Source organism: Aspergillus ruber (genome assembly GCF_000600275.1).
Source record: "Aspergillus ruber CBS 135680 unplaced genomic scaffold scaffold00006, whole genome shotgun sequence".
NCBI lineage: Eukaryota > Fungi > Ascomycota > Eurotiomycetes > Eurotiales > Aspergillaceae > Aspergillus > Aspergillus ruber.
The window spans coordinates 816,404-842,424 of record NW_024467302.1 but is presented as its reverse complement, the minus strand read 5'-3'; the positions used below and the strand labels follow the sequence as shown (position 1 = coordinate 842,424).

The 26,021-nt window shown below is 50.4% G+C and overlaps 7 protein-coding genes across 7 annotated transcripts; 3 read left to right on the top strand and 4 right to left on the bottom strand.

Annotated features, from left to right (window-relative positions):
• Positions 1–288: 288 nt before the first annotated feature.
• EURHEDRAFT_375935 (uncharacterized protein) lies at positions 289–2,055 on the bottom strand (the record flags this gene model as incomplete). Its single annotated transcript, XM_040778794.1, has 3 exons — positions 289–531; positions 582–1,954; positions 2,031–2,055. The coding sequence occupies 3 exons, from the start codon at positions 2,053–2,055 to the stop codon at positions 289–291; spliced, it is 1,641 nt and encodes a 546-aa protein (XP_040641042.1).
• Positions 2,056–6,082: 4,027 nt separating this feature from the next.
• EURHEDRAFT_401092 (uncharacterized protein) lies at positions 6,083–7,342 on the top strand (the record flags this gene model as incomplete). The annotated part of the gene is made up of 1 exon (XM_040780057.1): positions 6,083–7,342. The coding sequence occupies one exon, from the start codon at positions 6,083–6,085 to the stop codon at positions 7,340–7,342; it is 1,260 nt and encodes a 419-aa protein (XP_040641041.1).
• A 691-nt stretch (positions 7,343–8,033) lies between these two features.
• EURHEDRAFT_474849 (60S ribosomal protein eL19) lies at positions 8,034–9,356 on the bottom strand. Its single transcript, XM_040785390.1, has 4 exons — positions 9,288–9,356; positions 8,830–9,099; positions 8,574–8,724; positions 8,034–8,485 (listed from the first exon to the last, which is right to left on the bottom strand). Coding segments are annotated over exons 1-4 (570 nt in total). The 5' UTR covers positions 9,290–9,356; the 3' UTR covers positions 8,034–8,338.
• A 402-nt stretch (positions 9,357–9,758) lies between these two features.
• EURHEDRAFT_451696 (putative translational activator) lies at positions 9,759–18,165 on the bottom strand (the record flags this gene model as incomplete). The annotated part of the gene is made up of 8 exons (XM_040783968.1): positions 9,759–10,313; positions 10,369–10,510; positions 10,564–10,645; positions 10,697–14,869; positions 14,925–15,116; positions 15,174–15,852; positions 15,915–17,974; positions 18,045–18,165. 8 exons carry the CDS (start codon positions 18,163–18,165, stop codon positions 9,759–9,761), a joined length of 8,004 nt encoding a protein of 2,667 aa, XP_040641039.1.
• Positions 18,166–18,366: 201 nt separating this feature from the next.
• On the top strand, positions 18,367–21,686 carry EURHEDRAFT_331226 (putative ATP dependent RNA helicase). Its single transcript, XM_040778364.1, has 5 exons — positions 18,367–19,268; positions 19,336–19,990; positions 20,047–20,937; positions 20,995–21,536; positions 21,596–21,686. The coding sequence occupies exons 1-5, from the start codon at positions 18,494–18,496 to the stop codon at positions 21,634–21,636; spliced, it is 2,904 nt and encodes a 967-aa protein (XP_040641038.1). The 5' UTR covers positions 18,367–18,493; the 3' UTR covers positions 21,637–21,686.
• A 232-nt stretch (positions 21,687–21,918) lies between these two features.
• Positions 21,919–22,891, top strand: EURHEDRAFT_331233 (HA2-domain-containing protein). The gene is made up of 3 exons (XM_040778365.1): positions 21,919–22,012; positions 22,064–22,448; positions 22,505–22,891. Exons 2-3 carry the CDS (start codon positions 22,088–22,090, stop codon positions 22,765–22,767), a joined length of 624 nt encoding a protein of 207 aa, XP_040641037.1. The 5' UTR covers positions 21,919–22,012; positions 22,064–22,087; the 3' UTR covers positions 22,768–22,891.
• A 680-nt stretch (positions 22,892–23,571) lies between these two features.
• Positions 23,572–25,734, bottom strand: EURHEDRAFT_401088 (NADPH cytochrome P450 oxidoreductase family protein; the record flags this gene model as incomplete). The annotated part of the gene is made up of 1 exon (XM_040780056.1): positions 23,572–25,734. One exon carries the CDS (start codon positions 25,732–25,734, stop codon positions 23,572–23,574), a length of 2,163 nt encoding a protein of 720 aa, XP_040641036.1.
• Between the last annotated feature and the right edge of the window lie 287 nt (positions 25,735–26,021).

Here is a 26,021-nt window from a genome sequence, read left to right as displayed (position 1 = left end):
CAAATTGGTATTTTGGTTCTTTGGATATGGAGAAAGCAGGACCGCAACGAAGCGTGCGGAAGATTCATGGAGCAGAGTTGAAACTCTTGGAGGGCGATCTCGGTATGAGAACGTCGTTCGACCCGGCTATATCCCGGAATGGTTTGTTACAGCGAGAGAAGGATCCATTGTCTGGTAATGTATGTACGAGTATCAGAAATCCATTAATCATGCAAAAATTCCACCCAACTTCATTCCGGGTATGAATAGAATAAATAGATATGAATCACTCAGACAGAATGCACATAGCTAAGCCCTCCGCAAGGTATAATGGAAAATCCGCCATACACCCTCAAACGCCTCGACGCGATCCTTCGCTTCGAAAAAGTCATACCATCTCGTCCGCCGCAGCTTCAATACGTACCATGGCTGGTTCTCGTCTGACTCGGTTGTACAGTCGCTTTCTCCTGTCGTTAAAATTTCGAGATATCGACGGTGGACGCGTAGGTGCAGGATGGAGACGTGGTGGTTGATTGAAGATACCATGTAGATCTGTCAAGTCGTTAGATGGTGTTTCTCACGGGCAGGGCTGGTAGACGTACATCATCGTATAAACTACCCGCGGTTTTCCCAATCTGCATATACCTCATCCTTTTCTCCCAGAGACTCGGTCCCGGCTGCACAGCCTTCCATCTATCTGCATTCGACACTCTCCGTGGACGCCGCATTGCCAGGAACGGATGGTCGTATTTAGACCGTTTATGTGGTTTCTCCTTTTCGTGGCTATTACTATCCTCCTCGGTGTGATGCTCGCCTTCTGGCCCCTCGCTCGTTCCCCCTCCCCAGCGGGGTGCCGTCGTCCACCATTGGCCCTCACCAGGACGGACATCGGTGACTCCTTCGCGCGCGCGTTCTTGAGCAGCGAGTAGCATTGCACCCACCTCCCGGAATACATCGCCGGTGTCACCAATCCCAGAGCCGGGGTTTTCCTCGGGATTTCGAAAGGCAGTTTCGGAACGGCATTGGCCAACGAAAACTGGACCCTCTAGGACGCCGCTCCGGGCTTGTGTTCGGTCTTTAGGTGAGCGGCCTGTTTCGAACGTCATTCGGACAGGAAAGAGCAGTGTCTTGACAGCTAGCCGTGGGGGAATTGTGGGAATGCTGACTTGGCAGCCAAAGGGCCAGGCGGCCATTTCGACAAAGGCTCGAACGGTTTCCTCACGGGCATCTTCGGGCATTTCGTGTCCGGCACCCACACGGCGCCCAGTGTACCTTGCCACCGGAGTTCGAGATCTTGAATCGCCATTGGAGTCGTTACCATTCGTCTGTGCAGGTTGGTCGACATCCATCGATTTATTTCTCTCCAATGTTTGTGTGTTGTCATCGTCCATCTGCATCTTATCTCCCTTATCCTCCGGCTGCGGCTCTGGCGTAGCAGGACGCTCAAAGTAATTATCCAAACTGGTATCCCAATACAGAGCCATCCGCTCAAATCCCACCCAGAACTTCCTCGTCTGCGCGATCCTCACCCTCTGACGACCCTCCCGCGGCGGCATCCGACTAACCTCCCGGAACCCATCGTCGTTCTCAATCAGCAACTCATTCCTCAACCCTTCGAACCGCTCTTTATCCGGATGCCGATTGTCATTTCCCATCAGTGCCGGTTGGCCATTTTGGTCTCCCTCTCCAGCCGTACTGTCCTCACAAGGCAATGGCGGGATGGAGCTCGTAGTGTCATGTCGAACAATGCGCGATGCAGGGACCTCCGACTCCACTTTCAGGTTGAACGCCCGGAACCTCGATGGTGTGATATCCTGGGGTCGTTTTATGGTGATTAAGTCGTTGTATAGGTCTTTGAGGGCGGGTTCCGCGTCTTCTTCTGCGGGGTCGGGGAGGTTGTAGATGGGGAAGTCGAGAGGGGTCGCGGCGGTGGGAGGGGGACGTTCTCTTTCTGGATCGGTACCTACAGGGAGGCCTATAATTAGTATAAAGTAGAGTTAGCGGAATCCTAGACAAAATGGGGAAACTGAGGAAACAAGGCGGAAACCCACCCAGACCACCAAAGGCACCGAACATGTTCAATTGACGAGTAGTCTCAGCTGATATTGTTTCGAGTCTCCTGTCTCTTTCTATCTCTTGAATGTCATGGGATATCGCAAGTGTTGCAAGTTATTCCACGATAGCATCAAGACACAGCGGTGCTAATGGCGGGAACGACCCAAACAGACTTCAGGAACAGGGCCCAGGAACACGACCAGAAAGGGAGGATCAAACAGCGGGTTGAACGTCGCAGAAACAATCGATTTTTATGTTAGAAAGTTGACTGTGCGTAGGTGTCAAGACAAAAGGAGAGGAAGTGAAAACTGGAGGGGACGTGCTGGACGTGGGGACGACAATATGGCATCCGGTCCAGGAGTTGTTGGTTGGATCGCGGTGTTATGTTTTGTTTCATACTGGGCAGCCTTTTCTCTATTTTCTCCGTTGTATTCACTATGAAAAAGTTTATGGTTCTTATTTCCATATTGACTAATGCTATGAATTCACTACTCTCTTTTCTTGTGTACAGAGTAGCTAGTTGATGCTGTCACAGCGGGGTTTCGCATCGGGCCGTTGCAACGGTTGACACTTACATAGGTACCACTACAAGTATAATAACAGCTTGAAGCGGGGATGCCGCTGAAAATAATTGCCCATCCGTCTATCAAAGTACTGTCTCTGTCTACATCCTTTAAAGTACTGTATTTTTGCACCATCCGGAACTCGGTCCGGTCACATGACAAAGGCAAATGACATCACCTGATATCCACGCTAGTTCGTTTTCATCGTTAGGTAGATGTTTTGCCAACCGGGCACGCTTAACCCTGAAACGACAAGTTCGCTCTCCGACAGCAGCTAGTAGTATCAGATATGAGAAGTATGAATCATACGTGACAACTCTTGACCGTACGGTCGTCCAAGTCTGTTGAGCAGTTATGTTTGGAGTATACATGAAGAGCGTCTTCGCAGGTCAACCGCTCCCTGAACCATTTGAGCTATATTTTCGGAGCAGTGGGATAAGGGAGTCTATTAGTATTATAGTTACCTTAAATCGACATTCTCTTAGGGTGAATGGCTAAGGTCCGGTGGAGTCTCCGGACCATATGCGCTTACTGGAGGCAGGGATGACGATGATGGTGATGCTTGATGGATAGAATGACAGAAATTGTGCACCAACATGGCATCGTGGTTTATTCTCACTCACCGGGTCTTTATTATTATTAGAATAAAGCATGCAAATCAGTCAATTGAAGTAATACCTCATTCTCTTGAAGCAAAGGTTACAAAGGAAATAAGGATGACTTGTGAATGACTAGAGAGATAGACCCGTGTATGCCCGGTTGGTATACACACACGCGCTCCTACATCGATGGGTTTACCATCAATCGGTTTTTTTTTTTTTTTTTTTTTTCTTGTTCCACTTCCATATTCGTCCTTTCCCACCGTATCGCCCCGCCGATACTGATCTAGTTTCCCCGTCAAGGCATGCTCGTGTTCGATATCTTCCGGTTGTAAAAACGGCAGCCTCGAGAAAAGTGACGATGCCCAATCCATATGGGCGGGACGGAAAACCATACCATCATCCAGTAAAACTCATATACTCCAACCATTGGACACTGTAACTGGACACTGCCTGCCGACTCGGAAGTGCACTGCCTCTGATAACAATTCCCATGCAATTCAAAAGTACCAACGATATTGCCGCATCCAGTAAGCTGGAGTTAATTCTCATATCATCGGGCCAGAGATTAGCTAGGATACTGACTATAGCTTCTGGCTTCCTAGCCATGAGCAAGGCCAATCTTAGAGCTTTCCATTGATCAACCACACAAAGTACGAGGCTATCCGTATCTGCAAGCAAGCCATACATGGATACTTCCCTATCAATCAACTGGCATGTATGAGCTGTACAGGCCCATACGCGCTTTCTATGTCGTCTGCAATGCAATTACCCGTATCAGGCATTTATGTTGGCGGCGCATGTAGAAGTCTCCTGGATGATATCACGCAGCTTCATGGAAACGTAACGAAACTAACAGCATGTTTCCGCAGCCGCTGTTATGGTAGGACACCAGTCAATTTGTGTTTATATCCCTGGGATCGACCAAGAAGAGTTTGAGATTGTGGATATTATATAGTTCGGATTAGGAACAGCTATATGTATACAGTGTAAGGATACTATTGGTAAACATCGTCGACAATAAATACCTCTGATTCCAGTGCACGCGAGGATGGACCCGATGGAGCAAGCTCCGCAATCTCATATTACATGGGTTCTAAGGATGATAGATTCAAAAAATTATTGAATAGATGAAGGGATATACCAAGGGTATGGCCGATAAGCTGACAATTCAACCAATCGAAGTCACCATATTGCAAGGATCAGGTTATGTCTAACTGAGAAATGCCCTTTGCAAAATTTGAAATGAATTATTGAGCGCAAAATTTCCTGTAGTCCTTTTTAGGGGCTTCGACATTTAAGCTGTCATGGTTGGAATACTTCCTGTCGCCAATGCAATATGGAAGATTCTTCGACAATGGATGTGATCAACACATTGGATCTGTTGGCTTTGTTTTTAAGAGTGAATCGGGTTTGAATCACTTTGAGAGATTTCCAAGAATTCAACCAAATGGCGATGACTTCAAAGAAGTCAAAGGGCCTGACTTTGTGGACAGATTTCGAGGCATGGTCGACAGGAACGATTCGAACTACGAATCCCTTGAGAACATGATGAAATAGTGTCTTTAGACAAAGAACGACAGCAAGCCACTCTTGATTGGTATATTCAAGCAGGAATAGCGTCCAGTCAAATCAGACCGTCCCAAGCGTACGTCCCAAAATCTTTTGAAGGAATTCTCGGGACTTGATAGAAGTTCGGGTCGTTATATCCAGGTTTGATATTTCAGACTGGCACAACTTAGGCTGTCGCTACGAAGGCAGCCACGGAGATGCTCTGGTGCTATTGGTGCAATGAGCAGGAGGAAAAACCGAAGAAGAGGAACAAACCGGTGCAGAGTAGATCCTTTTATCATCGACTTCTGATATTCTGTATCCGTTCCAAGGAATGTTATATTTACCATAAATCGAAACTATTAGCAATTTGGATATGCCGAGGCGATCGAAGAAGAGGTTTAACTGAAGCTATCTACATCGGGAAGGAAGAGGGCAGTCTCGCGCGGAACGGAAAAACTATCTCGGAACAAAGCAATGTTCGCACGCATAAATGGACAAAGTATAGACGATCAGACCAACCACACCAGTGTTTGATCTCCAATGACCATGCACTGATCCCTTTCGGGGATTAGTGATCATGAGACCAACCCACTGACTATCCATTGCTGGTTTGTCACATCCTCCCAGCTGTTTCAGCCTGCTATCAGCCCGAGTCTTCCGTCTAGTTCCTCACAAACTTCGGCTTACCCGGCTGAATATCTGCATTGGTCTTGCTAAGCGCTTGTTTCACACCGGGTCGAGTTTAAATGCTGCTAATCCTGCTCGTTTCACTCCGCATTGGCCTATCTCTAGCGCTATCATCGACTGAATATTTGTCTGCTTCTTGGATGTGCGCTATCAAATTATAAGGAATTGCAAGAAGGATCCCGCCCCTTTTTATGGTGCGAGTTTCTGATCTCTCAATACTCTGTGGTCCGGGTGCATTGCCACGTTCCTAGTGCCTCGCCGTTCATCCTGAAACAGCAGAATTCGATCTGGTGAGGGTCTCTGACACGGATTGTCATGGCTCTCCTCCGGGGTTACGCTGGGTCCTTCTGCCCATTCTCTACCAGGAAAGCAAAAATAGGAATAGGAATAGCATCAGAATTATGCGTGTCTTTCTCCAGACCTTTTTTTCTCATTTTTTCTTTTCCTCCTCCCCTTCCCCCTCAGTTTTCTTTTGTTTACTATTGTCTACTGCCCCTTGCGCCAGTAATATCGCAATACTTCACGAACTATTACGCGCCACCTAATATTCGCCATTCCCTCTGAGCCCTCCATGCCGTGTGGTCCTTGACAATTCTCTGTGTTCGCTGGTTTAGCAGAGCACCGTTGCCCCACGAAATCGGCGAGATGTCGAGTCCATCGGTCGTCTTCAATCGCGGCTTGAGATATACCAAAGTTAAACGAGTTTCTATTCCAGTGTCTGCTCCAACGGCCTTTCCGGGGCCATTATCACCGGTAGCATCGACCTTGTTCTCTTTATTCGCGACTCCATCGCCCCAGTCATCTCTGGCATTATCGGGGGCGTATTCAACACCTTCGACTTTCTCTATTAGGCCGTCGACGTTGCTCGACCCTCCGGAGAAGATCCACCCGACTATCTCGCTAACTCCGGAGGTTCAAGTCACCTCTCCGCCGAATGTTGGCGTTTTCCCTCCTACGCCAGTGGCATCAGAAACCCCGTATACAGGAAAGACAAAGGCAGATACATCAACACCTACCGTCGATTCCAGGATATTCGGGGCCTCTCATAATGCATCGTCTTCTATTGGCACAACATCTTCGGCGACGACAACAGCAGGGACAGGATCCGCTGGGTACGGCTCGACTCAAAACACAGATGGTCTTAACAAAGATAATCTTCCCGGCGTAATAGTTGGGAGCATACTGGGTGTGCTTGGCTTCATTGCATTTGTTGCTTTAATATGCTTCTTTCTACTCCGGCGCCGGCGACGGGTGTACGGCGATACCAAGAGTCTAAGCTCGAATGGAAAACTTTCGCGGATTGATCGGAATTCTGTTCCCACCCTGACCAGCTGGGCACCGCGTCACCATTCAGCGTTCTCCTTCCACGCCAGTCCGGCATCCGGGCAATCACCGCCCAACCGTATCCAATTTACACATACGCCTGAATTAACACCTCCAAAACCAATCCTCTTCCACAACCCGTTCTCCAAGTCCACAGAAGCCTGCATCGAGGCACAACTCGACAACCGGAGTCCCGGCACCATACCACTCAACCCCTTCGCAGACCCAACCTCCCCAAATAACAACACTACCACCGCCAACACCAGCCCAACATGGAAACAAATCCGCCCCTCAAAACCAAACATCATCGAATGGCAACCACAAGGACACAACAGCCTCGTCATCCCGCGCTCCCTATACGGTAGCGACCACAGTCTGGGCAGTACAATCATACTCCCTGGTCGGAATAGCTCCGTTGGCAGTCTGCAGGTGATCAGCTATCGGTTATCGAGTCCGAGTGCTACGTCTCCAAGAGTAATCGATCTATCAGCGAAGAGAATTAGTGCAAGGAGTGCAAGGAGTGCAAGGAGTGATCCGTTTGATTTAGAGGTCCCTGTGGATGCGGTGCATTCACGGGCGTAATTATGTTATTAGGGAGTTTAAACTTGATTAAAGGCGTGCTCTGGGAGCATGTCTTGAGATGTGACATGAGCTATGATATTAAGCGCGAAAACAGCGAGGGATGGCATTGAGTGCTTACGGGAAGGATTTGGCTTGATTTTGTTTGTACTCTGTATTTAAGCATTGCATTGCGTGCATAAGTAACTATAGTGTGTAGTTTGTTGATACCCTGAGTTGAATATATCTTGTTTTATTCTTTCGCTTTTGACTTGGGATGTAGAATTTTTTTTTTTTTTTTTTTTTTAAAAAAAAAAAAAAAACCATCATCACAACACCATCACGAAGACCCATGCAATATACACAATACACAAACAGCGATCGTTGCTGTACCATCACCGTTGGCCATGCCATCATCAATGCGGGACGGATGGGACTTACTCCGCAGAGAAAAGTACAGGTGGGGTAAGTGAGCGCGTGCACTCTGTACGTCTTGTGCCTGTGATTCACATCTCAAGACCTGCATGGCGTATTGCAAAGGTCGGCTTAAGGGTTGATGCTATGGAATTAGACTGAACCCAGTACATTGAATACATAGTTAAAACACCGTTACGACATTATAATAACAATTTTAACCTGAATGGAAGGACACGGGAGGTCGAAATGGAGGGATCATCATCGGGCGTCATGTTAGATGGAGTCTGGAAAAAGAGAAATGTGAATATATCGAGAAGAAAATAAAAAATTCCGCAAAGTTTCGTATCACACAAAGCGCCATGCCATTGTTTTGGGTTTATAAATTTTTTTGTTTCTCCATTCTCTTTCCCTCTGTCGAGTAAAAGATGCATCACATTTTCTCTGTTCCCGAACCCCATTCCAGGTTGCCATGTTGTACCCGTCCCGGATGAACCAAGCCACCGAGCCCAAATTCGAGAAAAGAAAACAACGTAGTCGACCGGGTTCGATGGGCTGATTAATTCGTCCAGTTCAACCTCCGCACCGCCAAACATCAGAGCATTTTTACTCCTGGCCCTCAGCCAGAGCGTTGCGCTTGGACTCGACACGCTCCTGCCGTCTCTCACGGAGAGCCTTGTTCTTGGCACGCTTAGCGTCCATCTCTTCCTTGAGAGTACGCTCACGGAGTCTCTCAGCCTTGGCCCTTTGAATCTGTATTTAGGTCAGCATCTCGTACTGCCAACTAGCCTCCTTCCCTCCAATAAAACCAAGTACATCCATCCAACGCGGGAAAACTTACGTGCTCAATGAGAGCGCGCTTGTGCTTGAAGGTGTTACCCTTGCTCAGATGGTAGAGCTCGTGGTAGAGGTGCTTGTCGATCTTGCCAGAGGCACGGTAGCGGACGAGCAGGCGACGGAGAACACGCATGCGGCGCATCCAGAGGATGTGGCTGGAGAAAAAAAAAATCCATCAGTATTTCCTTCTAATATCATATATCCGCTGATTTCTTCTCATGTGGCCGATCGATCGCGAAAGGTAGGGAAGAAAAGCATACCTGGGCATACGGGCCTCCTTGGTACCCTTACGCTTACCCAGGCCGCGGTTTCTGCCGATTCTGCGGGCCTCGTTGAGCTCACGGGCGCGAGCACGGGAGTGCATGGTCACGGGCTTGCGGATGATGAGGCCATCGCTGACGAGCTTGCGGACGGTCTGGCGGGAGTTGGCGTTGGAGATCTCGTTCATCTCATTAGGGTCGAGCCAAATCTTGCGCTGGCCGCAGCCCACCACGGAGGCGGCGAGGCGCTTCTGGGTGCGAAGGTTGACCCTGTGTAGATACAGATGTCAGTATCGTATTGATCTCTATAATGATTTTTTTTTTGTTCGGAGGCTGTCGCCCCCCTGATACATCATTCTGAAAGGGAATTTTGGAGGGGTTTTTTGAAGTCGGGAAAAAACCTCAAGAACAATAATTCCCCGTAGAATGACAATATCAGATTCGCACATGGAACTCACATCTTGATGTCGGCGTATCGACGGTCGTTGGCGGATGGTGTTCGTTGCACTCGACTACGGGTAGAATTCCCAGTGAGGAGTTTGAGATACACGGGTGATTAGCTAATCTACTGTGCCCCTAAGCGAGTGGCTCCACTCTAGGGCTTGTGCCCCATACGCTTTCCGATTAGAGCCGCAACAAGCTGGAGATCATTCTATTTTGTGTACAAATACCCCGTACAATTCTTCATCTTTTGGATACTATTTCTGGTTGAGATGATGGTATCTTGTTTTTAACTCTGTCCATCGACTTGGATGCTCGGATATCGTGGTGGGTCGCTTAGTTATGGGTCACGTGACACATACCGGGTATGTCATAGTAACTATGGGACAACAGACAGGACGAATAAGAACAATGTATTCGAACAACTTTTAAAATAACATATACATCCGATGCAACATCTATCCACAATATTCGATAGGCTCAGAAAATCACTCATCGAATGCCACTTCCCCAAGGTCAACCTTCCCAATACTCCATAGTTCCTTCTCATCGTCCATCTCGTCATTCGACAAACCCAGCCCGCCATGTCCACCCTCAGCCTCCTTGCGCTCCCTAGCCTGTGTAGCAAGACGTAGCGCAACGCGCTTGAAGTAGTCCGACATGCTCCGCTTGGGTCCCGGCGGGAGTTCCGCGCCAGGGCCGGCCATGTACTTGTCGAAGACGGCGCTTTCAGACTCCTCCACGGAGAAAATGGAGAGGAAAGCTGCTTCGGCTGCGAGCTTGACGGGGATGACGAGATCGCGAACGCAGGCGAAGACTGGCTGGGCGAGGAGGGCCAGATGGGGTCGGGTAAGCTCGGGGTGCAGTCGGCTGACGGTCCGGATCACCACCAGAGCCAACCGGCGGGTGTCAGAGGGGGTGCCCGGTTTAATGCACGATGCCAAGGCCTCGATGACTGTCTTGTTTGTTTCGAAGCTGCGGTGCTCATCTTCCACTAGCAGGTATTTACCGAGAGCAAGAGCACTGTTATCGGAGATAAAGGTCTGCTTCGAGTTAGCATTGTCCTTGCATTGCTGTTTAGAACTGAGTAAAACTTACGTCCTGGTGCGACAAGCCCTGGCAAATAGCAATTTGTGTCTCAGCTGCGAAGTTCTCCATCAGAGACGATGGCGACTCAACAAGCAACGCATTGAGTCCGAGGATAGATGCATGAGAAGCCTGGGATACGAGAACACGGTTCCTTTAACGTAGTCAGCACTTGCTTCACCACCTGCGATATCGTAGTCAACTTACTTGATGAGCGGCCCAGCAGTGGCAGCAGGAAGAACTTTGACGAGAGCACCAAGCAGCCTGGCATTTGTAATGGCCACGGAGTCTAATAGCATGTTAGAATTGTAATTGTGGACTGTAGGCTGTATACACTTACCAGTCTGGTCGCTGGTGTCGGCGTCGATAAGTCCAAGAATAGCATTCTTGGAGGCTTCGCTCATGTTGGAACCAGCCTTGCCAACGACTTCTTGAAGGGCCTTCATCATGGCGTTCTTCACACCGACATCGGGCGTCTTCGAACCAGTGATGAGTTCTGCAATAAGAGGATCAACCCTAGGAGTCAAGGTAATCAAGATACCAAGACCCTTGGCGGCCCTGTTACGCAGAGTCTCACTGGTAGAGTCCGCAAGACCACGAGCAAAGGTACGCTGGAGTTGCGGCAAGAATGGCTTGACAGCAAGCGGGATCTTCTCCAAGAGCTTGTTGAGGGTGAAGAAGATGGCGCATTTGATGTCAACCGAACGCTCGGACACAACACGAATCAGAGGACCGGTGATCTGGGTGACGAACGCCTTCAGCGAATTGGCGTTCGTACGGTCGATAATGTCGCCGATACCAAGAGCAGCCTGTGTACGCTGGTCCACGGTACCGTTGAGGAGACCTTGCAAGAATATCGGAAGGACAGCAGTGATACCCTTAGGCAAGCTGAAGCCCGGCAGGTCTGATCCAGGGACACCGACTTGTCGCAAAATTTGGCGGGTAGAAATGGCCAACACTTCCATTTCCTCCTTGCGCATGTGCTTGGTGAGGCCGCTCAGAGCAGTCCATGCAGCCTTGACAACGTCCGCGTCGTAGTCGCTGAATGAGATGAGCAGAACGCGGATAAGGTCCTGGTGGTATCTGGAGTAGTCGAGTGAAGCGTCCGAGAAGAACTTGTCGAGATGCAGTGCTGCGTTGGCCCGGCGCTTGTGGTCATCGTGCTTCAAGAGAGATATCATAACGTTCATCATGACATTGAGACCGTCATACTCATCAACAGACACAAGAACAGTATCGAAGGCATTGCTCAACTCTTGACGATGGTCGTCGTCCTCGGTGGTAATCATGCCATCCATCAAAGAGTTCAAGATAGTTGGCAGTCTACGAGTCATGGCAGAGGATGCCACTTGGGCCAGAGAGGAAATGGCCCTGGCGTTGAACGCAGAAATAGGAGGAGTGAGCAGAGTCGGAATAAGGTTGGGCAGGATGATGTTGGCACGAGTCTGTTCGGTGAGCAGCGTCAGGAGCGCAGAAAGAGCCTGCTCTGCATCCTCGTCGTTTCTTAGGAGGTGCAGGAGGTAAGGCAGAACCTGGTCGACAGCTTTCTTGCCCAGGATCTGCTGAAGAGCGTCAAACGCTTCAGCGGCAGCCTCACGAACGTCCCCGTCGTTATCAACCAAGGCCACTCTGACGGTGGAAATGAGGACCTTCTCATAGTCCTCAAGGGCATCAACGGAAGCAGAGGTAATGACCTCGCGCAGCGCAATACAAATACCCTGCTTGACGTCGACATCTGGTGAGGTACGCAGACCCTCCTCGAGGGAAGGCAATAAGGTAGCCAGAACTGATTCTCCAGCCTTCTTGATAAGGTCTCCAAGGGCGTTGCTTGCAATAACCTTGTGCTCCATGTTCGACGAACCGAGGCGACGGATGATGAGCTGGGACAGAGCGGGGACCATGTCCTTGAGAGACTTGGGTGACGCAACAAGCGCCTTCCAGACGGCCATCGCTGCACTTTTGACGAGACCAGAAGTATCGCAGCGGCAGATGAACAGAGCAGACAAGACCTTGTCCCTTCTCTCGGCTCCCAGAACCTCGAGCAGAGACTGTCCGGCCTGGGTCGCTTCCTCTTCCTCTTCTTCGGCCTCGGCCTTGCCCGAGATACCGGTGATACTGAACAGAAGATCTCCAACCAACTCGACGGAGCTCAATCTGATACGGTAGCTGTCATCGGCAAGACCGCGCTCAAGCTCTGGCAGAAGCAAGTCAATCGCCTTGGAAGAGAAGTTCTTGACCAGCAACCGACCAGCCCGGAGAGAGGTGTCACGGATCGAATCAACATCATCAGCCAGACCAGCAAGGATCGGCGGAATGATCTTGTTAAGATAGGTGGCGAAGCTGTTACCGAAGCAGGCAGGAAGGAAGATGAAGAGAGTCATGAAGCCTTCACGAACAGAAGCCTTGGAGCTGGACACATTCTGCAAGATAGTTGGCAGAGTCTCCTCGAGTCTCGTCGTACCCAAACCTGCAAGAACCTCCGACAATGCCTGGGCAGATCCAAATCTGTCGCCTGCACCAGTATCGGACTTGAGCGTAGCCATGAGGTTGGGAATGAGATCGGGAAGAGCATCCTCTCCAAGCTTCTCAATAAGTGAACCAAGAGCCTTGGAACCGGTAGCACGAGTGGTAGGCACAGGATCAACAATTGCCAGCTGCAAGCCAGAAACGATGATAGGCAGGTGCGAAAGAAGATCTTTGCGCTCAGTGAGATGAGCCAAGCTACCAATAATCTGGGCAGACTTGCGCTTGGTTGCCGATCTGTCACCAAGACCACGCCCGAGGATACGGACAACAAGTGCCAAAGAGGGAGCATCGAGATAGTGAACGAAAGACACCTTGATAAGAGAATCCAGAGCCTCGTCCGTGTGCTTGGTCGGGTCGCTCAGGGCCTTCAAAAGAACGTTCACCAAACTCTTGATTTCAGGGTTGCTGATGACCTCGCCGAATCGCTGAAGACTGCGGTTTGCAGCATTGCGCACTTCCTTGTGGGTGTCGTTGAGCACAATCGTGAGAGGAGGAATGATCTCAGGCAAGCTTGTTGCAAGTTGCTGGGGATCAAGATAGGCCATGGCACCAAGCAACTCACAAGCCCCCTTCTGACTACGCCATTGCGTATCATCGAGACCATCAAGCAAAGTGGGAAGAATCTTCTTCACACCATAAGAACTGAGGTTGGCAAAGCATGCCTTTGCAGCGTCAAGGCAAGCTTCACGGACATCAATGCTCATATCACCGAAGAGGGCAAGAAGTTGAGGAACGATCTGAATAACATATGGCTCAAAGGTGCGTCCAAGAATCGTGGCAAAAAGCTCGTAAGCCAAGACTGCACCCTGTCTCTGGTGCGGCTCTTTCTTATTCTCGGTTGCTTCCTTGAGGTGGCTCATTATCTGGAATTCGCGCAGCGTCGAGACACCCCTTCCACTGACGATAGCAGCCAGACCGTACGCCGCACCACGCTGGGTAGCATAGTTCTTCGTTTGAAGAAGTTGATCAAGCATTTCCTGGACATAGCTGGAGCTCTTAGACGCAGACAGTCTGATCAACGGTGGCAGGCAGCCGGCAACTGCAGATTGCACGCTTTCGGCAGGAGTAGGTAGGGTGGCAAGAAGCTTCTTGAGGACGGTCTGCAGACGTGGGTCATCGGCCTTGAGATGGCGGGCCAGAGATCCATAGAGGACAACCACTGCCTCGTTGAGTAAATCGGATTGCTGGGTTGCCTTGTCCGATGTTTCGAGCGTAGTTTCTAGGAGCTGCATAAGTTCCTCGACCTTTTGCTGACCACGCGAAGCAATGACAGATCTACCACTTTCGGCCATTTGAGCACGTACGGTAGAGCTCCTATCGATGAGCGGCCCTCTTTCGATGAGGAAGCGCAAGAACGACACGATCTGCTCGCCCTCGAAACCGTTTGTCATAGCACCAAAAGCAAGGGCAATACCACTTCGGAACTCCCAGATATCTGTCATGTCCATCTTCTTCGGCATTCCATACTTGTCCTTTTCGGGTTCCTTTGGCCTAGCTTCATCTTCGTACTTGGTCTGTAACTTTGACAGAATGCCAGCAAACTTGGACCGGTCGAGTTCGACTGCATGCGCCAATCCGCGAGCAGCCGCTCCACGGAGCTGCGAGTCCTTGGAAGCCAGGTATGAAATGATTTTGCCGTATGAAGAGTCGTCGACCTCCAGGGCGTTCTCTTCCCAGATCGTTTCGGCAACGTCAACGTTCTCCTCAATATGATCGTGGCAGGCAAGCCAAATGTGCTCAGAGAAGTCAAGATCCGTCAAATCAATTTCGGCATTGATAGCTTGCAGAACGGATGTTCTGACAGAGACATCCGAGACAATCGTGCCCTCTAAAAGAGCTTGCAGCTCCTCCTGTCCGATATTTGCCGAGATGCTTCGGCAAAGGTCGAACAATGTGTCCTTGATCAGCTTGTAATGCTGGGAATATCTCTGCATTGCCGAGATGAGGTGCTTCAGGACCTCGGCTCGAGGAAGGCGGTTGTCGGAGACTGTTCATATATTAGCCTTTGCTTGCCAACGGCAAGTTGTGACAATAAAACTTACATGAGCTTGAGTGGAAAGACAAAATTTCAAGAGCGAGCAAAACCTGTTCTCCTTCACCCTCCTCCTTCTCTTCGATACCGTTCCGGTTAAGAATCAGGAAAACCAGGGGAAGAAGATAGGCCAAAGACGCCTCCTCAAGCGGGCGTTGCTCCGACGCAAACCGCACACGGTACAGGATCCTAGCAATGAGCTCTGATAGAGGCAGTTAGCAACCATCAACATTCAGCATAGTACAAATACAACACATACCACCAAGAGGCTCTACTTCCATCTCAAGAGGAAGATAAGTTCTCCCGATGGCCCGCAGCGTGGCCACACCAACAAATTGCCGGAGAGTCGCCAGACGAGTCGACAATTTGTCAGCGCATGAAACGTAAGCTTTCGACACGACATCACCAACGAACATGCCCGCGTTGATCTCCATGAGAGCAAGCAGGGAGCTCACGGCAGGGTTGATCCAGCCTTCTACATCAGTAGCAGGGCCTGTTGCAAGACCCTGGATGATTCCTGCGCCTCTCTCGATTCTCTTAACCTCGTAAAGCACCTCTTCACGGATCTTGGCTTCCTGGGCGAGCTGGGCCTTAACTTTAGCCTGTTCTTCAGGCTTGAGTTTCTTCTGCGTCTGGCCCTTCCTCTCGGCAAGTTGCGCCCGGAGCTCTTCCTCCCATTTCAGAGTGTCATAATCCTTGGTGTTCTTGTCAAGCTGCCTTGACTTAGTACTTAGGACATCGACAAACATTGTCCCTTCGGGAGTGCGGGCGATGGCAGCGTCTGTTGGCGTGAATTTGGACAGGCGCTCGGCGCTGAGATCATCCTTAATCTGGTCGACGAGTTGAGGAATCATTGTGTCGGGCGCGACGAATGCCAAGTCTGCTGCTGCGCTCCAGATTGCCGTATCGATTTGGGGCACCTTAGATTGCACAGGGTCCTAGGACTAATCAGTAATTTCCTTTATGGCTAACGATAGAGAGCGAGGAATATGTGGCTTACATCATGCACGCGACTCAATTGCTTCATGAACTCGTCAGGAAGCTCACGGACAAGATCGCCAGGGTCTGTGCCAGTCCTCAAACACAAAGCAATCCAAGCAGCTTTAGGGATCATCTCAGGGCGGCATAGAACGAGGAGCTCAACAAGCTGAGTTCTCATTTCAGAGATATGGCCTTTTTCGAGACTGGTTGCTGGCGGGCAGATAGCTCGAGTCACAAGGTGCAAAAGACCCTCATTTCCTGGTCCTGCAGAAATTGGAGCAGATTCTTTCTCCGCGGTTCTAGAAGACAGGATCCAAGCCCAAAGACCATCGATGACGATGCGGCCAGTTGTTCCCGGTTTCTTAAGGTAGACATCTGACAACGCACGCGCAGACTGTTCTCTGAAGTTGGTGTGGAGTCCAGGTGCTGTGATTGCATAAATGAAGGCTTCGGCCCATGCGACCTTGGCGGCGTGCTCTGCGGCTTCGAACTTGGAGCCAGAAGCAACGGCCGCAAGTGCTCGCACGGCCCATTGTATTTCAGCTTGGGACGCCAGTTTCGAGTAGGCCCTGGGATTAAGGAGGAATGACGGTTTGGGATTCAGAACCATCGACTGAGCCACTGTCGCCTCCAAAGTCTCATTGTCAGAACCTGCGCGCTCCAAGAGCGCCAGGTAAACGTAGGCGGTTGACAGGGCGCCGTTCTGGGCGGACGGCACAGGGTTCGAAGCTACTTCGTTGAACATTTCTTTCATTTTAGCGATGAACTTGGAAACGAGTGGCTGGACCTCGGAACTAGCCAGGGTCGTCGAATCGGTTTCCCAAAGCACTTCTCCGACATTAAGCTGCCAGAGCTTCCGGAAGGGAACGCGCTTATCTGAAGATCCCTTCACGATGGCGTTGATCACGTCGTCACTAACTTTGGCTGCAGAACTGACCAAGAAAGCAAGATGCTTGCTAAACGCTTTGACTTCTTGTTCCAGAGCAGGCTCATTGGACTCACGGGCGAAAACGGGAACAAGTCCTTGGATCACTTCGGTTGAAAGTGCAACGGAAGGTACCATAGCAGTAAGTGATTGAGCAAACACGGCACGGTGATCCGGGTTGGTGATCTTCTGGGTCTTTAGAGGGCCGGCGACCTCGCTTGCGATCTTTAGAAGCGAACCCTCAGCCTTGGATTTGGCGAGCAACGACTGGAAAGAGCCCACAGCACCCTGTCTGATCGCGGGATTATTCGACTTTAAGCTCGAGACGAGATGCTTCAAGAGACGCGACAACAGAAGGTCTGACAGATCGATTTGCTCTGGCAACGCAGCACAGAGGGCCGGGATCAGACCCCCGAGGGACACTTCCGGGGCTCTCAGAATCGCCTTCTCGAACGGTGGGATCAATTCCGTCTCAACATCCTCGTACGTCACGAACGATGCAAAGAAATCCGACAGGCCATTGGCGATATGGGACGGGACCGCTGACCGGGATCCAATCAACTCCTTGGCGTAGAATGCAATGATAGCTTTCTTCTGCTCCTCCAAGACTGGCTTCTGGGCTGCAAGGCGAGCGCTAACTCCAGATATCACGCCTAGGAAAGGCGCATTTTTTTGTCCTGTGGTCGAGTCACTGGTCAACCGGCTGACAGACTGACGGACGGCATCGTCGCCCCGGGTCGACCTGAACACCGTACGCAAGGCACGTCTTGTAATTCTGAGTGCCGATTGTACAACGCTAGGTTTAGGATTCGCAGAGAAACAGATTTCCAGCGCTTTCGCATCCGCGGCGATGATGTCCAACACGGGCTCCAGCGGCGTCTCCGACTCCTCCGTCAAATGCTGTAGCAACACCGAACACCATTCCACCAGCACAAACGCAGACGTAGCTGCCAGCCCGGGCTTAGAAGTCTCCGTCTTCAATCTCTGAATAAGATATTTGACATCGTTGGAGCTATCGGTCGGCGGTTGGGCCTTGAGAAGCGAGCGGAGGCATTCTTGGACGGCGTAACGAGATGGACGATCGACATAGGAGGGATATGTTCTAAAAAGCAGTTCTAATAAATCTTGATGAGATTCTTGCGGTAATTCAGTTCCTATACAATAACAGCAGTCAAGTAATTAGCAATTCAGTGATTTTTCTCATTGCGGCGGAGGGGTCCAAACCGGCTCTATCGCGAAGGTCCTGAAGAGCACGAACTCTGCGAGCAGTCGAACTCGAAGAGATCAGAAGCTGTAGACTCTCCAGGTCTCCGGATTTCACCTCTTGCCATGGGAAGTCGTCCATATTTCCTCAAGAGGGCATGTCGCCGTGAGCACTCAGTAGTAGTTTTGGCTTGCTCTGCCGTTGATGTTGTCATAAAAGTTTTCTTTTTTTCTATTTGTGGGGAGAGACAGAGACAGACGTCAACCGCGCCCACTTGCGCCCATACAGAAGAACCTTTGGATTCTTCTTGTTTCTTCTTCTTTTCAACTTCTTTTCTACTTGGGGGAATTTACACAGTTTCTTTGGTCACTGAATTTCCCCCTTCAATCTCAATTCATCGCGTTTCTACCCCCCCCCCCTCACTAACTATAGGTACATACTAGCTACCGTCTAACCAGGAACAAGCACAATGCCCCCGAACAACAAGAAAAAGAAGAAGCCCGCAGCCAACCCAGCTCGAGGTTTTGCTACTACGTCCATTCCCTCCAAACCAAAGCCGGAATCGGCTACGTCCACCCCGCCAACTGCAGCAGCAACAACCCCAGCAGAGTCCAAGACAATCTCCGCACCACCGGAAACAGATCAGGCCACACCTGCAGAAGGAGTTCAGCCCTTCGAAACACAGACAAAAGACACGCAGTCGCTGCAGCAGTATACACCGGAGCAGTTGGAGAAGCACCTGGAGGACGCGGAGCTTCAACTACTGGTCGAAAAACACGCGTCGAAGTGTAGGAGCGATGCTGCGCGACATGTGACGAAGCTGGAGACGGAGCGGCGGGTCATGCGACAGCAGGCATCCGGCTCGCTGAACGTTCTCGAATGGTTGCCGGTAGATGTGTTGAACCGGATTCTGGGTCTCCTTGAGACGGAGGAATGTGAGCTCAGTCCACAGCCAGGCGCGAAACGGACATTCTCCGAAGAGGATTTATATATGAAGCTATGGACCCTGAAAGAGACCTTGGTTAGACTTGGGTTCCCTGAGACAAGGGTAGATGAAGCTTTGAAGCATCTTTTGGTCTATTTTGCAGGCAATCCTGTTCCTACTAATAGGGATGCTTTGTGGAATTTGGACGAAATACTAGACTGGTTTGCTCTGCACTGTGATCCCACTGAGCTTCCATCTTATGCTAGGACGGGTGCACAGCTGCCTAAAGATTCAGATAAAACGATATCCTGGATAACTGGTAAATCTAAGCTATTCGTGCTTTTAGTAATTGAAAAGAAGCTAATTCTCGTTTTCTCTTATAGAAGGCGACCAGCCAAAGTCCGGCCCCACGCAGGGTGAGAGCAAATGGACTAAACATTCTAAGCCCGAGTCCAAAGCCCCAACACCCCCAGCCCTGGATTATGACTCCGATAGCTCGCTTGAACCGGATACCTTGGTCCCTAAATACTTGGATTTGCAGGCCAAGCTGTACAGCCTCTATCCAGACCTCTACGACAAGCCGAAGAAGGGAAAGAAATCTGGTCGGGACAATACGGACAGTGGCTCCAACAACCCACAAGCAGCAAAGCTTCAACGCAAGATCTCCAACATTGAAAAGGACGTGCTTTTCGACCGCGAAGAAGCCGAGTACAAGTGGAGAGAAAAGCTCGAGGATCTTAGGAAGGAGGCATCGTTTTTCCGGCGTACCCAGCGCGAGGAAGAGAAGCCGCCTCCTGTTGAGGATCAAGAACAACCAGAGGAGGCAAAGCCGGAGCCGGAACTGAAGAGCGATGTTTTTGCCGCTGCCGGTGACAATGAGAATGCAGACCTGCTTGGAGACATGTTTGGATCCGAAGAACCAGAGCTGGAGTCGGGCGTCATTCTTGGGGAGCTGAGTAAAGCCACGATGTGCGTCCGTGATTTTGGCAAGTTCTCCGGTCTCAGTCCTCGGCGGGTATTAGAGGAAACATGCAAGTCCAGGTATGCCTACCTATATTGTTACTGGTGCTTTCCTCCATGAAGCTAATGAGTTGTAGGGACACCGGGTGCAAGATAATTTTCAAGGACTTTTCTGCTTCATCGTACCAGAACAGAAAGGCGATTGAAGTGCGATGGTCGAAACCGCAGGAAGTCCCGTTCGAACTTTCGCTCGACATGGTGACGCACAAATCGACTGCATACGCTACGTACGTTTCTATGGACAATATTGCAACGCCAGCTCAGCAGCAAGCTGAAGCATATGTCTCCACGCTGGCTCTCTTCATCTTATTCCCACAGAACTCAAAAGAGGGCAAGGCTTACATGCGACTTCCAGCAGTCTGGAGGGACCTTTGGACCGAGCTTGCGACTGTCAAGAAGACACAGGAGGACGAAATCGACAAGAAGACCGTCACTTGGTTGAAACAGCTTGTGCAGGAGAATAACGGTGGCTTTGAAGACGATGTCGTATTATCAGATAACTTCCGCAGGAGAAACGGTACTGCCAGCAAGCCCGAAACACCGGTGAAGACGGTTTCCAGAGAGAACCTAGGCCCCAACGATAAAGTAACACAGGCATGGATGGAAAAAGCCTCCACTCCTTCCTTCCATCACATGATGCAGGGCCGAATGAATCTCCCTATTTGGGACTTCAAGGAAGAAATTCTCACCACGCTGGACACGCACCGTGCCCTCATCATTTGCAGTGAAACTGGTAGCGGAAAGAGTACCCAAATTCCGTCGTTCATTCTGGAGCATGAAATGCAGCAGGGTCGCCCTGCCAAGATCTATGTGACGGAGCCCCGGAGGATCTCTGCTATCTCTCTAGCACGGCGTGTCAGTGAAGAACTGGGAGAAAGCAAGAATGATATCGGGACATCTCGGTCTCTGGTTGGTTTTGCTGTCAGGTTGGAGAGCAAGGTTAGCCAATCGACGAGACTAGTATATGCGTATGTTCTTTCCCTTTGATATAATTGATATAAGGTAATCAGACTCACACTTGACAGGACTACCGGTGTTGTGGTACGAATGCTGGAACGGCCGGATGACTTCCAAGACATTTCGCACGTTGTGATTGATGAAGTTCACGAACGTACGATCGACAGCGACTTCCTCCTTATCGTTATTCGACGATTGATGCAGAGAAGACCCGACTTGAAGCTCATTCTTATGTCGGCCACTCTCGAGGCACAACGCTTCTCAAACTATCTCGGTGGTGTCCCTGTTATGAACATCCCTGGACGAACCTTCCCTGTGGAGATGAAGCATCTTGAGGATGCTATCGAGCTGACAAATTACCGGTTGACTGAGAACGAATCGAACGCTGTGGTTGACGAAGACACAGAGGAGATGGCTGAGAGCTCGCAAGGCGACGCTGCTAGTGGTGTTCAGTCAACCCTTGACGCTTATTCGAAGCAAACGAGAGAAACTATCCAGAACATTGATGAGTACCGTCTCGATTACCAGTTGATCAAGAGGCTAGTCATGAAGATCGCCTCTGCGCCCGAAATGTCGCAGTACAGCAAAGCGATCTTAATTTTCATGCCCGGTATGGCAGAAATTCGTCGCTTAAACGACGAGATTCTCTCAGAGCCAACATTCCAACAGGGCTGGATCGTTCACGCGCTTCATTCTTCTATTGCCAGTGAAGATCAAGAAAAGGCCTTCAGTGTGCCTCCGGCAGGAATGAGGAAGATCGTTATTGCTACTAATATTGCGGAAACCGGTAGGCTTGCTTGCCTATGCTTTTTATGGGGACTGGATGTTAACTTCCCCAGGTATTACAATTCCGGATATTACTGCTGTGATTGATACGGGCAGAGAGAAGACTATGCGGTAGGAATCTCGCCTGGTTGTAAGCATGAACGTTACTGACTAGACAGGTTTGATGAACGACGGCAACTTTCAAGATTGATCGAGTCATTTATTTCGCGGGCCAACGCCAAACAGCGACGAGGACGAGCTGGTCGTGTCCAAAACGGAATCTGTTTCCATCTGATTACCAAGTATCGCCATGACAGATTGGTACGCTGTGTTTCCTACTGGTTTTGATTCTGTCCAGCTGACGACTCGTAGCTCTCCGAACAACAAACACCCGAGATGCTCCGTCTTTCACTGCAGGATCTCGTCCTACGAGTGAAGATCTGTAAACTCGGCGAAGTGGAGCCGACCCTCCTCGAGGCCGTCGACCCGCCATCTCCGAAGAATATACGGCGGGCAATTGATTCCCTCAAGGAAGTTAAGGCTCTTACCAACACGGAGAATCTCACCCCGCTAGGAACACAGCTTGCCAAGTTGCCATTGGACGTGTTTCTCGGAAAACTGATCATCCACGGGGCATTTTTCAAGTGTCTAGATGCAGCCATTAGCATTGCGGCCATTCTCTCATCAAAATCCCCATTCATTAGCACGATGGGGTCAAATTCGCAGAAGGAGGTGGCGAGGCTTTCGTTCAGAAAGGGTAATTTTTTGTCCTTCGGTTTCCCGCCTAAGTTGCTGGCTAATGTTTCCCCACAGGCGACTCGGACCTATTGACCGTTTACAATGCGTACTGTGCCTGGAAGCGAGCAAGGAGCACGCCTGGATCCAATGAATACGCCTTCTGTCGGAAAAACTTTCTCAGTTCACAGACACTGTTGAACATCGAAGATGTCAAGATGCAACTTGTAGTATCCATAGCCGATGCAGGACTTTTGCAACTGGACGCCTCGCAAAAGACCTCTCTAAACAGGTCGGTCATTATTCAATACCCGATTCCCGATTTCCAAGACCAAAACTAACGGACAACAGAGCCCGATCTGGTGGCCGCAACCGTCAATTCTTCGTCATCCCTGAAGAGTACGACATCAACAGCGCCAATGATACAGCAGTAAACTCCGTCGTCGCATGGAGTTTCTATCCCAAGCTCCTCGCCCGCGAGGGTAAAGGATGGCGAAACGTCTCGAACAATCAATCGGTCACGCTGCACCCGACCTCGGTGAACAAGCAGGCAGATGCATCAGTCAAATGGGTCTCTTTTTACCATCTCATGCAAGCGCGGAATCGGAACTATAACGCGCACGAGACAAGTGCTGTGGATGATTTCGCCATTGCGCTGCTGTGCGGTGATGCGGAGTTTAAGGTATGTAACCCCTCTTTCCTTCTGTATGCCCCGCGGTAGATCATGTGAGATACTGACTCAGTTATAGATGTACTCTGGGGTGATTTCCATCGACGCCAATCGGATTCGATTTGCGGTGCGAGACTGGAAATCCATGCTGGCGCTGAAGATGCTTTCTGCGAGAATCCGGGAGATCCTTGCTGGCACGTTCCGTGAGCCGCAAAGGAGGCTGTCATACAAGCAGCAGCAGTGGATTGAGATATGGCAGACGATCTTTTCGCAGGCGAAGCAGTGATTTGATTTGGTTGATTTGTCGGTGTCCCGGTGTCCCGGTGTCTATTGGTAAGACTGGGATTGTTGATGTGGGATGGGTAGGATGGGTTGATTTATGGGATAGATAGATGTTCGGACAAACATATGGATTAAACATAACGCTAAAATGAAATAAAATGTCTAATGAATCTAACCTGACAATAACTGGAGCTCATCCCCAAACGTCCTCTTGCCATTTGTTCTTCTTTTTTATCGCCTTAGTCCACTCATTCGTCTCGTCGTCTGCCCATCCTTTAGCTTTCTGCATCTCCTGGCTAACCACCTTTTCGACTTCTCTTGCCATCCCGGCGCGTCCACAGATGTACAAGTTCGCTCCCTGATCCAACAATTTGACCACATCGCTGGAGTACTCCTCGACCCGATCCTGCACATATCGTCTCAGCTCCCCAGCATGCTGGTACCTCGAGAAGGCCGTAACAATACGCAGACAATCAGCGATACCACCCTGCTCCTTACCCTCTCTCGCCAATGCTTCCAGTTCCTCACGATAGATGTAATCCTCCTCGGGACTCCTACACCCGAAGAACAGAATCATCTCACCAACCGGTTTTCCGATCGAGCGCAGCTGACGTCTCTCGGCAACAAACGCGCGGAATGGTGCTAGACCCGTCCCAGCCGCGATCATAACAAGCGGCACAGCAGCCTGGATAGGCAGCTTGAAGCGGGTACGACGAAGATGGGCGAACACTTTTTTACCCGTCTTGCCCTCATCTTCGGGACGGAGGACGTTATTCGGCCCGTTTGTGGGGTATGTAAGTCCATACGGGTGTGCTTCCGGCTGTGCAGTAGCAAGGAGGTAGTTTGATGTAACACCGTGGACGAGCTGGCTGGGATCTTCAGGGACATGGGATGTTGAGACGAGGACAGTGATAGATGGTTTACGGGGAGCAATAACGCTGCTCGAGGATATAGAGTAGTAACGTGGTTGAAGGGGGCGGAAAGATTCGACTAGGAAGGAAAGAGGTATTCCGGACCACGCATTATTGCTCTCCGTACAAACAAGGTGTAATAACCGGCCGAGGGTGATGTAATTCCGGTTGAGTAGGTCCGCGTATGCGGCTTTGTCCTGGCCCAGATGGAGGAGTTGGGCTTTTGCCTCTGGGGTTGGGGCAAATTGGGCCAGGCCCAAAATTGTGTCACGATTAACTTGGGCGCAGATCTCGAGGTAGTAGCGGAAGAGAGCATCAATGGTGGTTGGGGTTGGGATGGCGACTTTTGTAGTTGCCGGGTCGAGAGACTTGATGCTGATGGGTGTCTGGCCGCGCTCGGACGAGAAGCCCAAAGCTTGGAGGAGCAAATCTACCTCAACGTCTGGGTTGGATGGCCAGACGGCAAGGTGGTCACCGGTCTTGTAGACCAGTTCGGGCTGGCTAGTGATGTCGAGGTCGATGTGGAGACAGTGTCGATCAGAGTTGTGGAAAAGTTCTTTGGTATTCTCAATACCCAGGACACGGACGGGCGAGCTGGTCTTGGAGGCCTGTTTGTTGTCCGGCTCGCCGTGGTTGAGGTCGATCGGCTCAAGAGACGTATCCTCGTCGACTTGGAGAATGGGCAGGTATCTAGGTTCCGACTCATGGAAGCCCAGCTGATTCTTGAAGACGGCAAACAGATCGTCTTTCCAGGTCATGAAGTCTTCTTGTGTAGCACCCTCAGCATCATTTGCCTTGGCCACGGGCATAACGGCACGAGCTCCGAGATGGTCCAGCCCCCCGGTGACAACATCGACCACTCTGTTGTAGAACTTGTAGTTCGAATTCCCAAGACCCAAGGCCGTGTAGCGCAAGTGCTCCAAAGATACCTCACCATCTCCTTCGCCCTTTTGAACCTTGGTAATCCACTCCCAAAACTCGCTCGTATTATCACTGGGGTCACCTTCACCATACGTCGAGAGAATGAAGATAGCCAACTTCCCCTCGGGAATCAACTTTATCGTTGCGGGGTCATAATCCGACAAATCAGCCGTCATGGTCTCTTGTCTAAATCGCATCGATATCTCCCTCGCTAAGCGACTCGCAAACCCCTCTGCCGTTCCGGATTGCGAGCCCCAGAAGACGACAATATTCTTGCCCGTTTCTTCGAGCTTCTGGGCGATATTTCGAGTTTCTTGATTAACGTTGGCGGAGCCGCCATTTTCGAGTTGGGGACGTTGGAAATAGAGGTAGTTTAGGGGGTCGGGTTGGTCCCAGAAGAGACCGCGGGAGAGGTATGCGGCGTAAGTGGTGGACATAAAAGCGATAGCAGCATAATCAACCACGCCCGTTGGTCTTAGCAATTGGGCGAGCTGGGCAAAGTCTGGGGGCCATTGTGCGGTCATAGTGAATGGAAATTGAGGGATTTGGTCGTTGAATCAATTCAATTGGGACGGAAAGGCATCTTATAACTTCCAAAGCTATCGATGCCACTCGGGGAATCAACTTTGACCACAACCCCATCGCGAGGACTTTTGCTCAACAAGGGAAGAAATTCCATCTTCGGCATCCCCGTACGTGCTTCGTACGACCTCCGCATCTCATTGTTATTGATAGTATCCACCCGAGTATGTCCCGTGATGTCAGAGATTGTCGTTTCACGTTTGGGATATTACCCCAGATGACTGTTTCT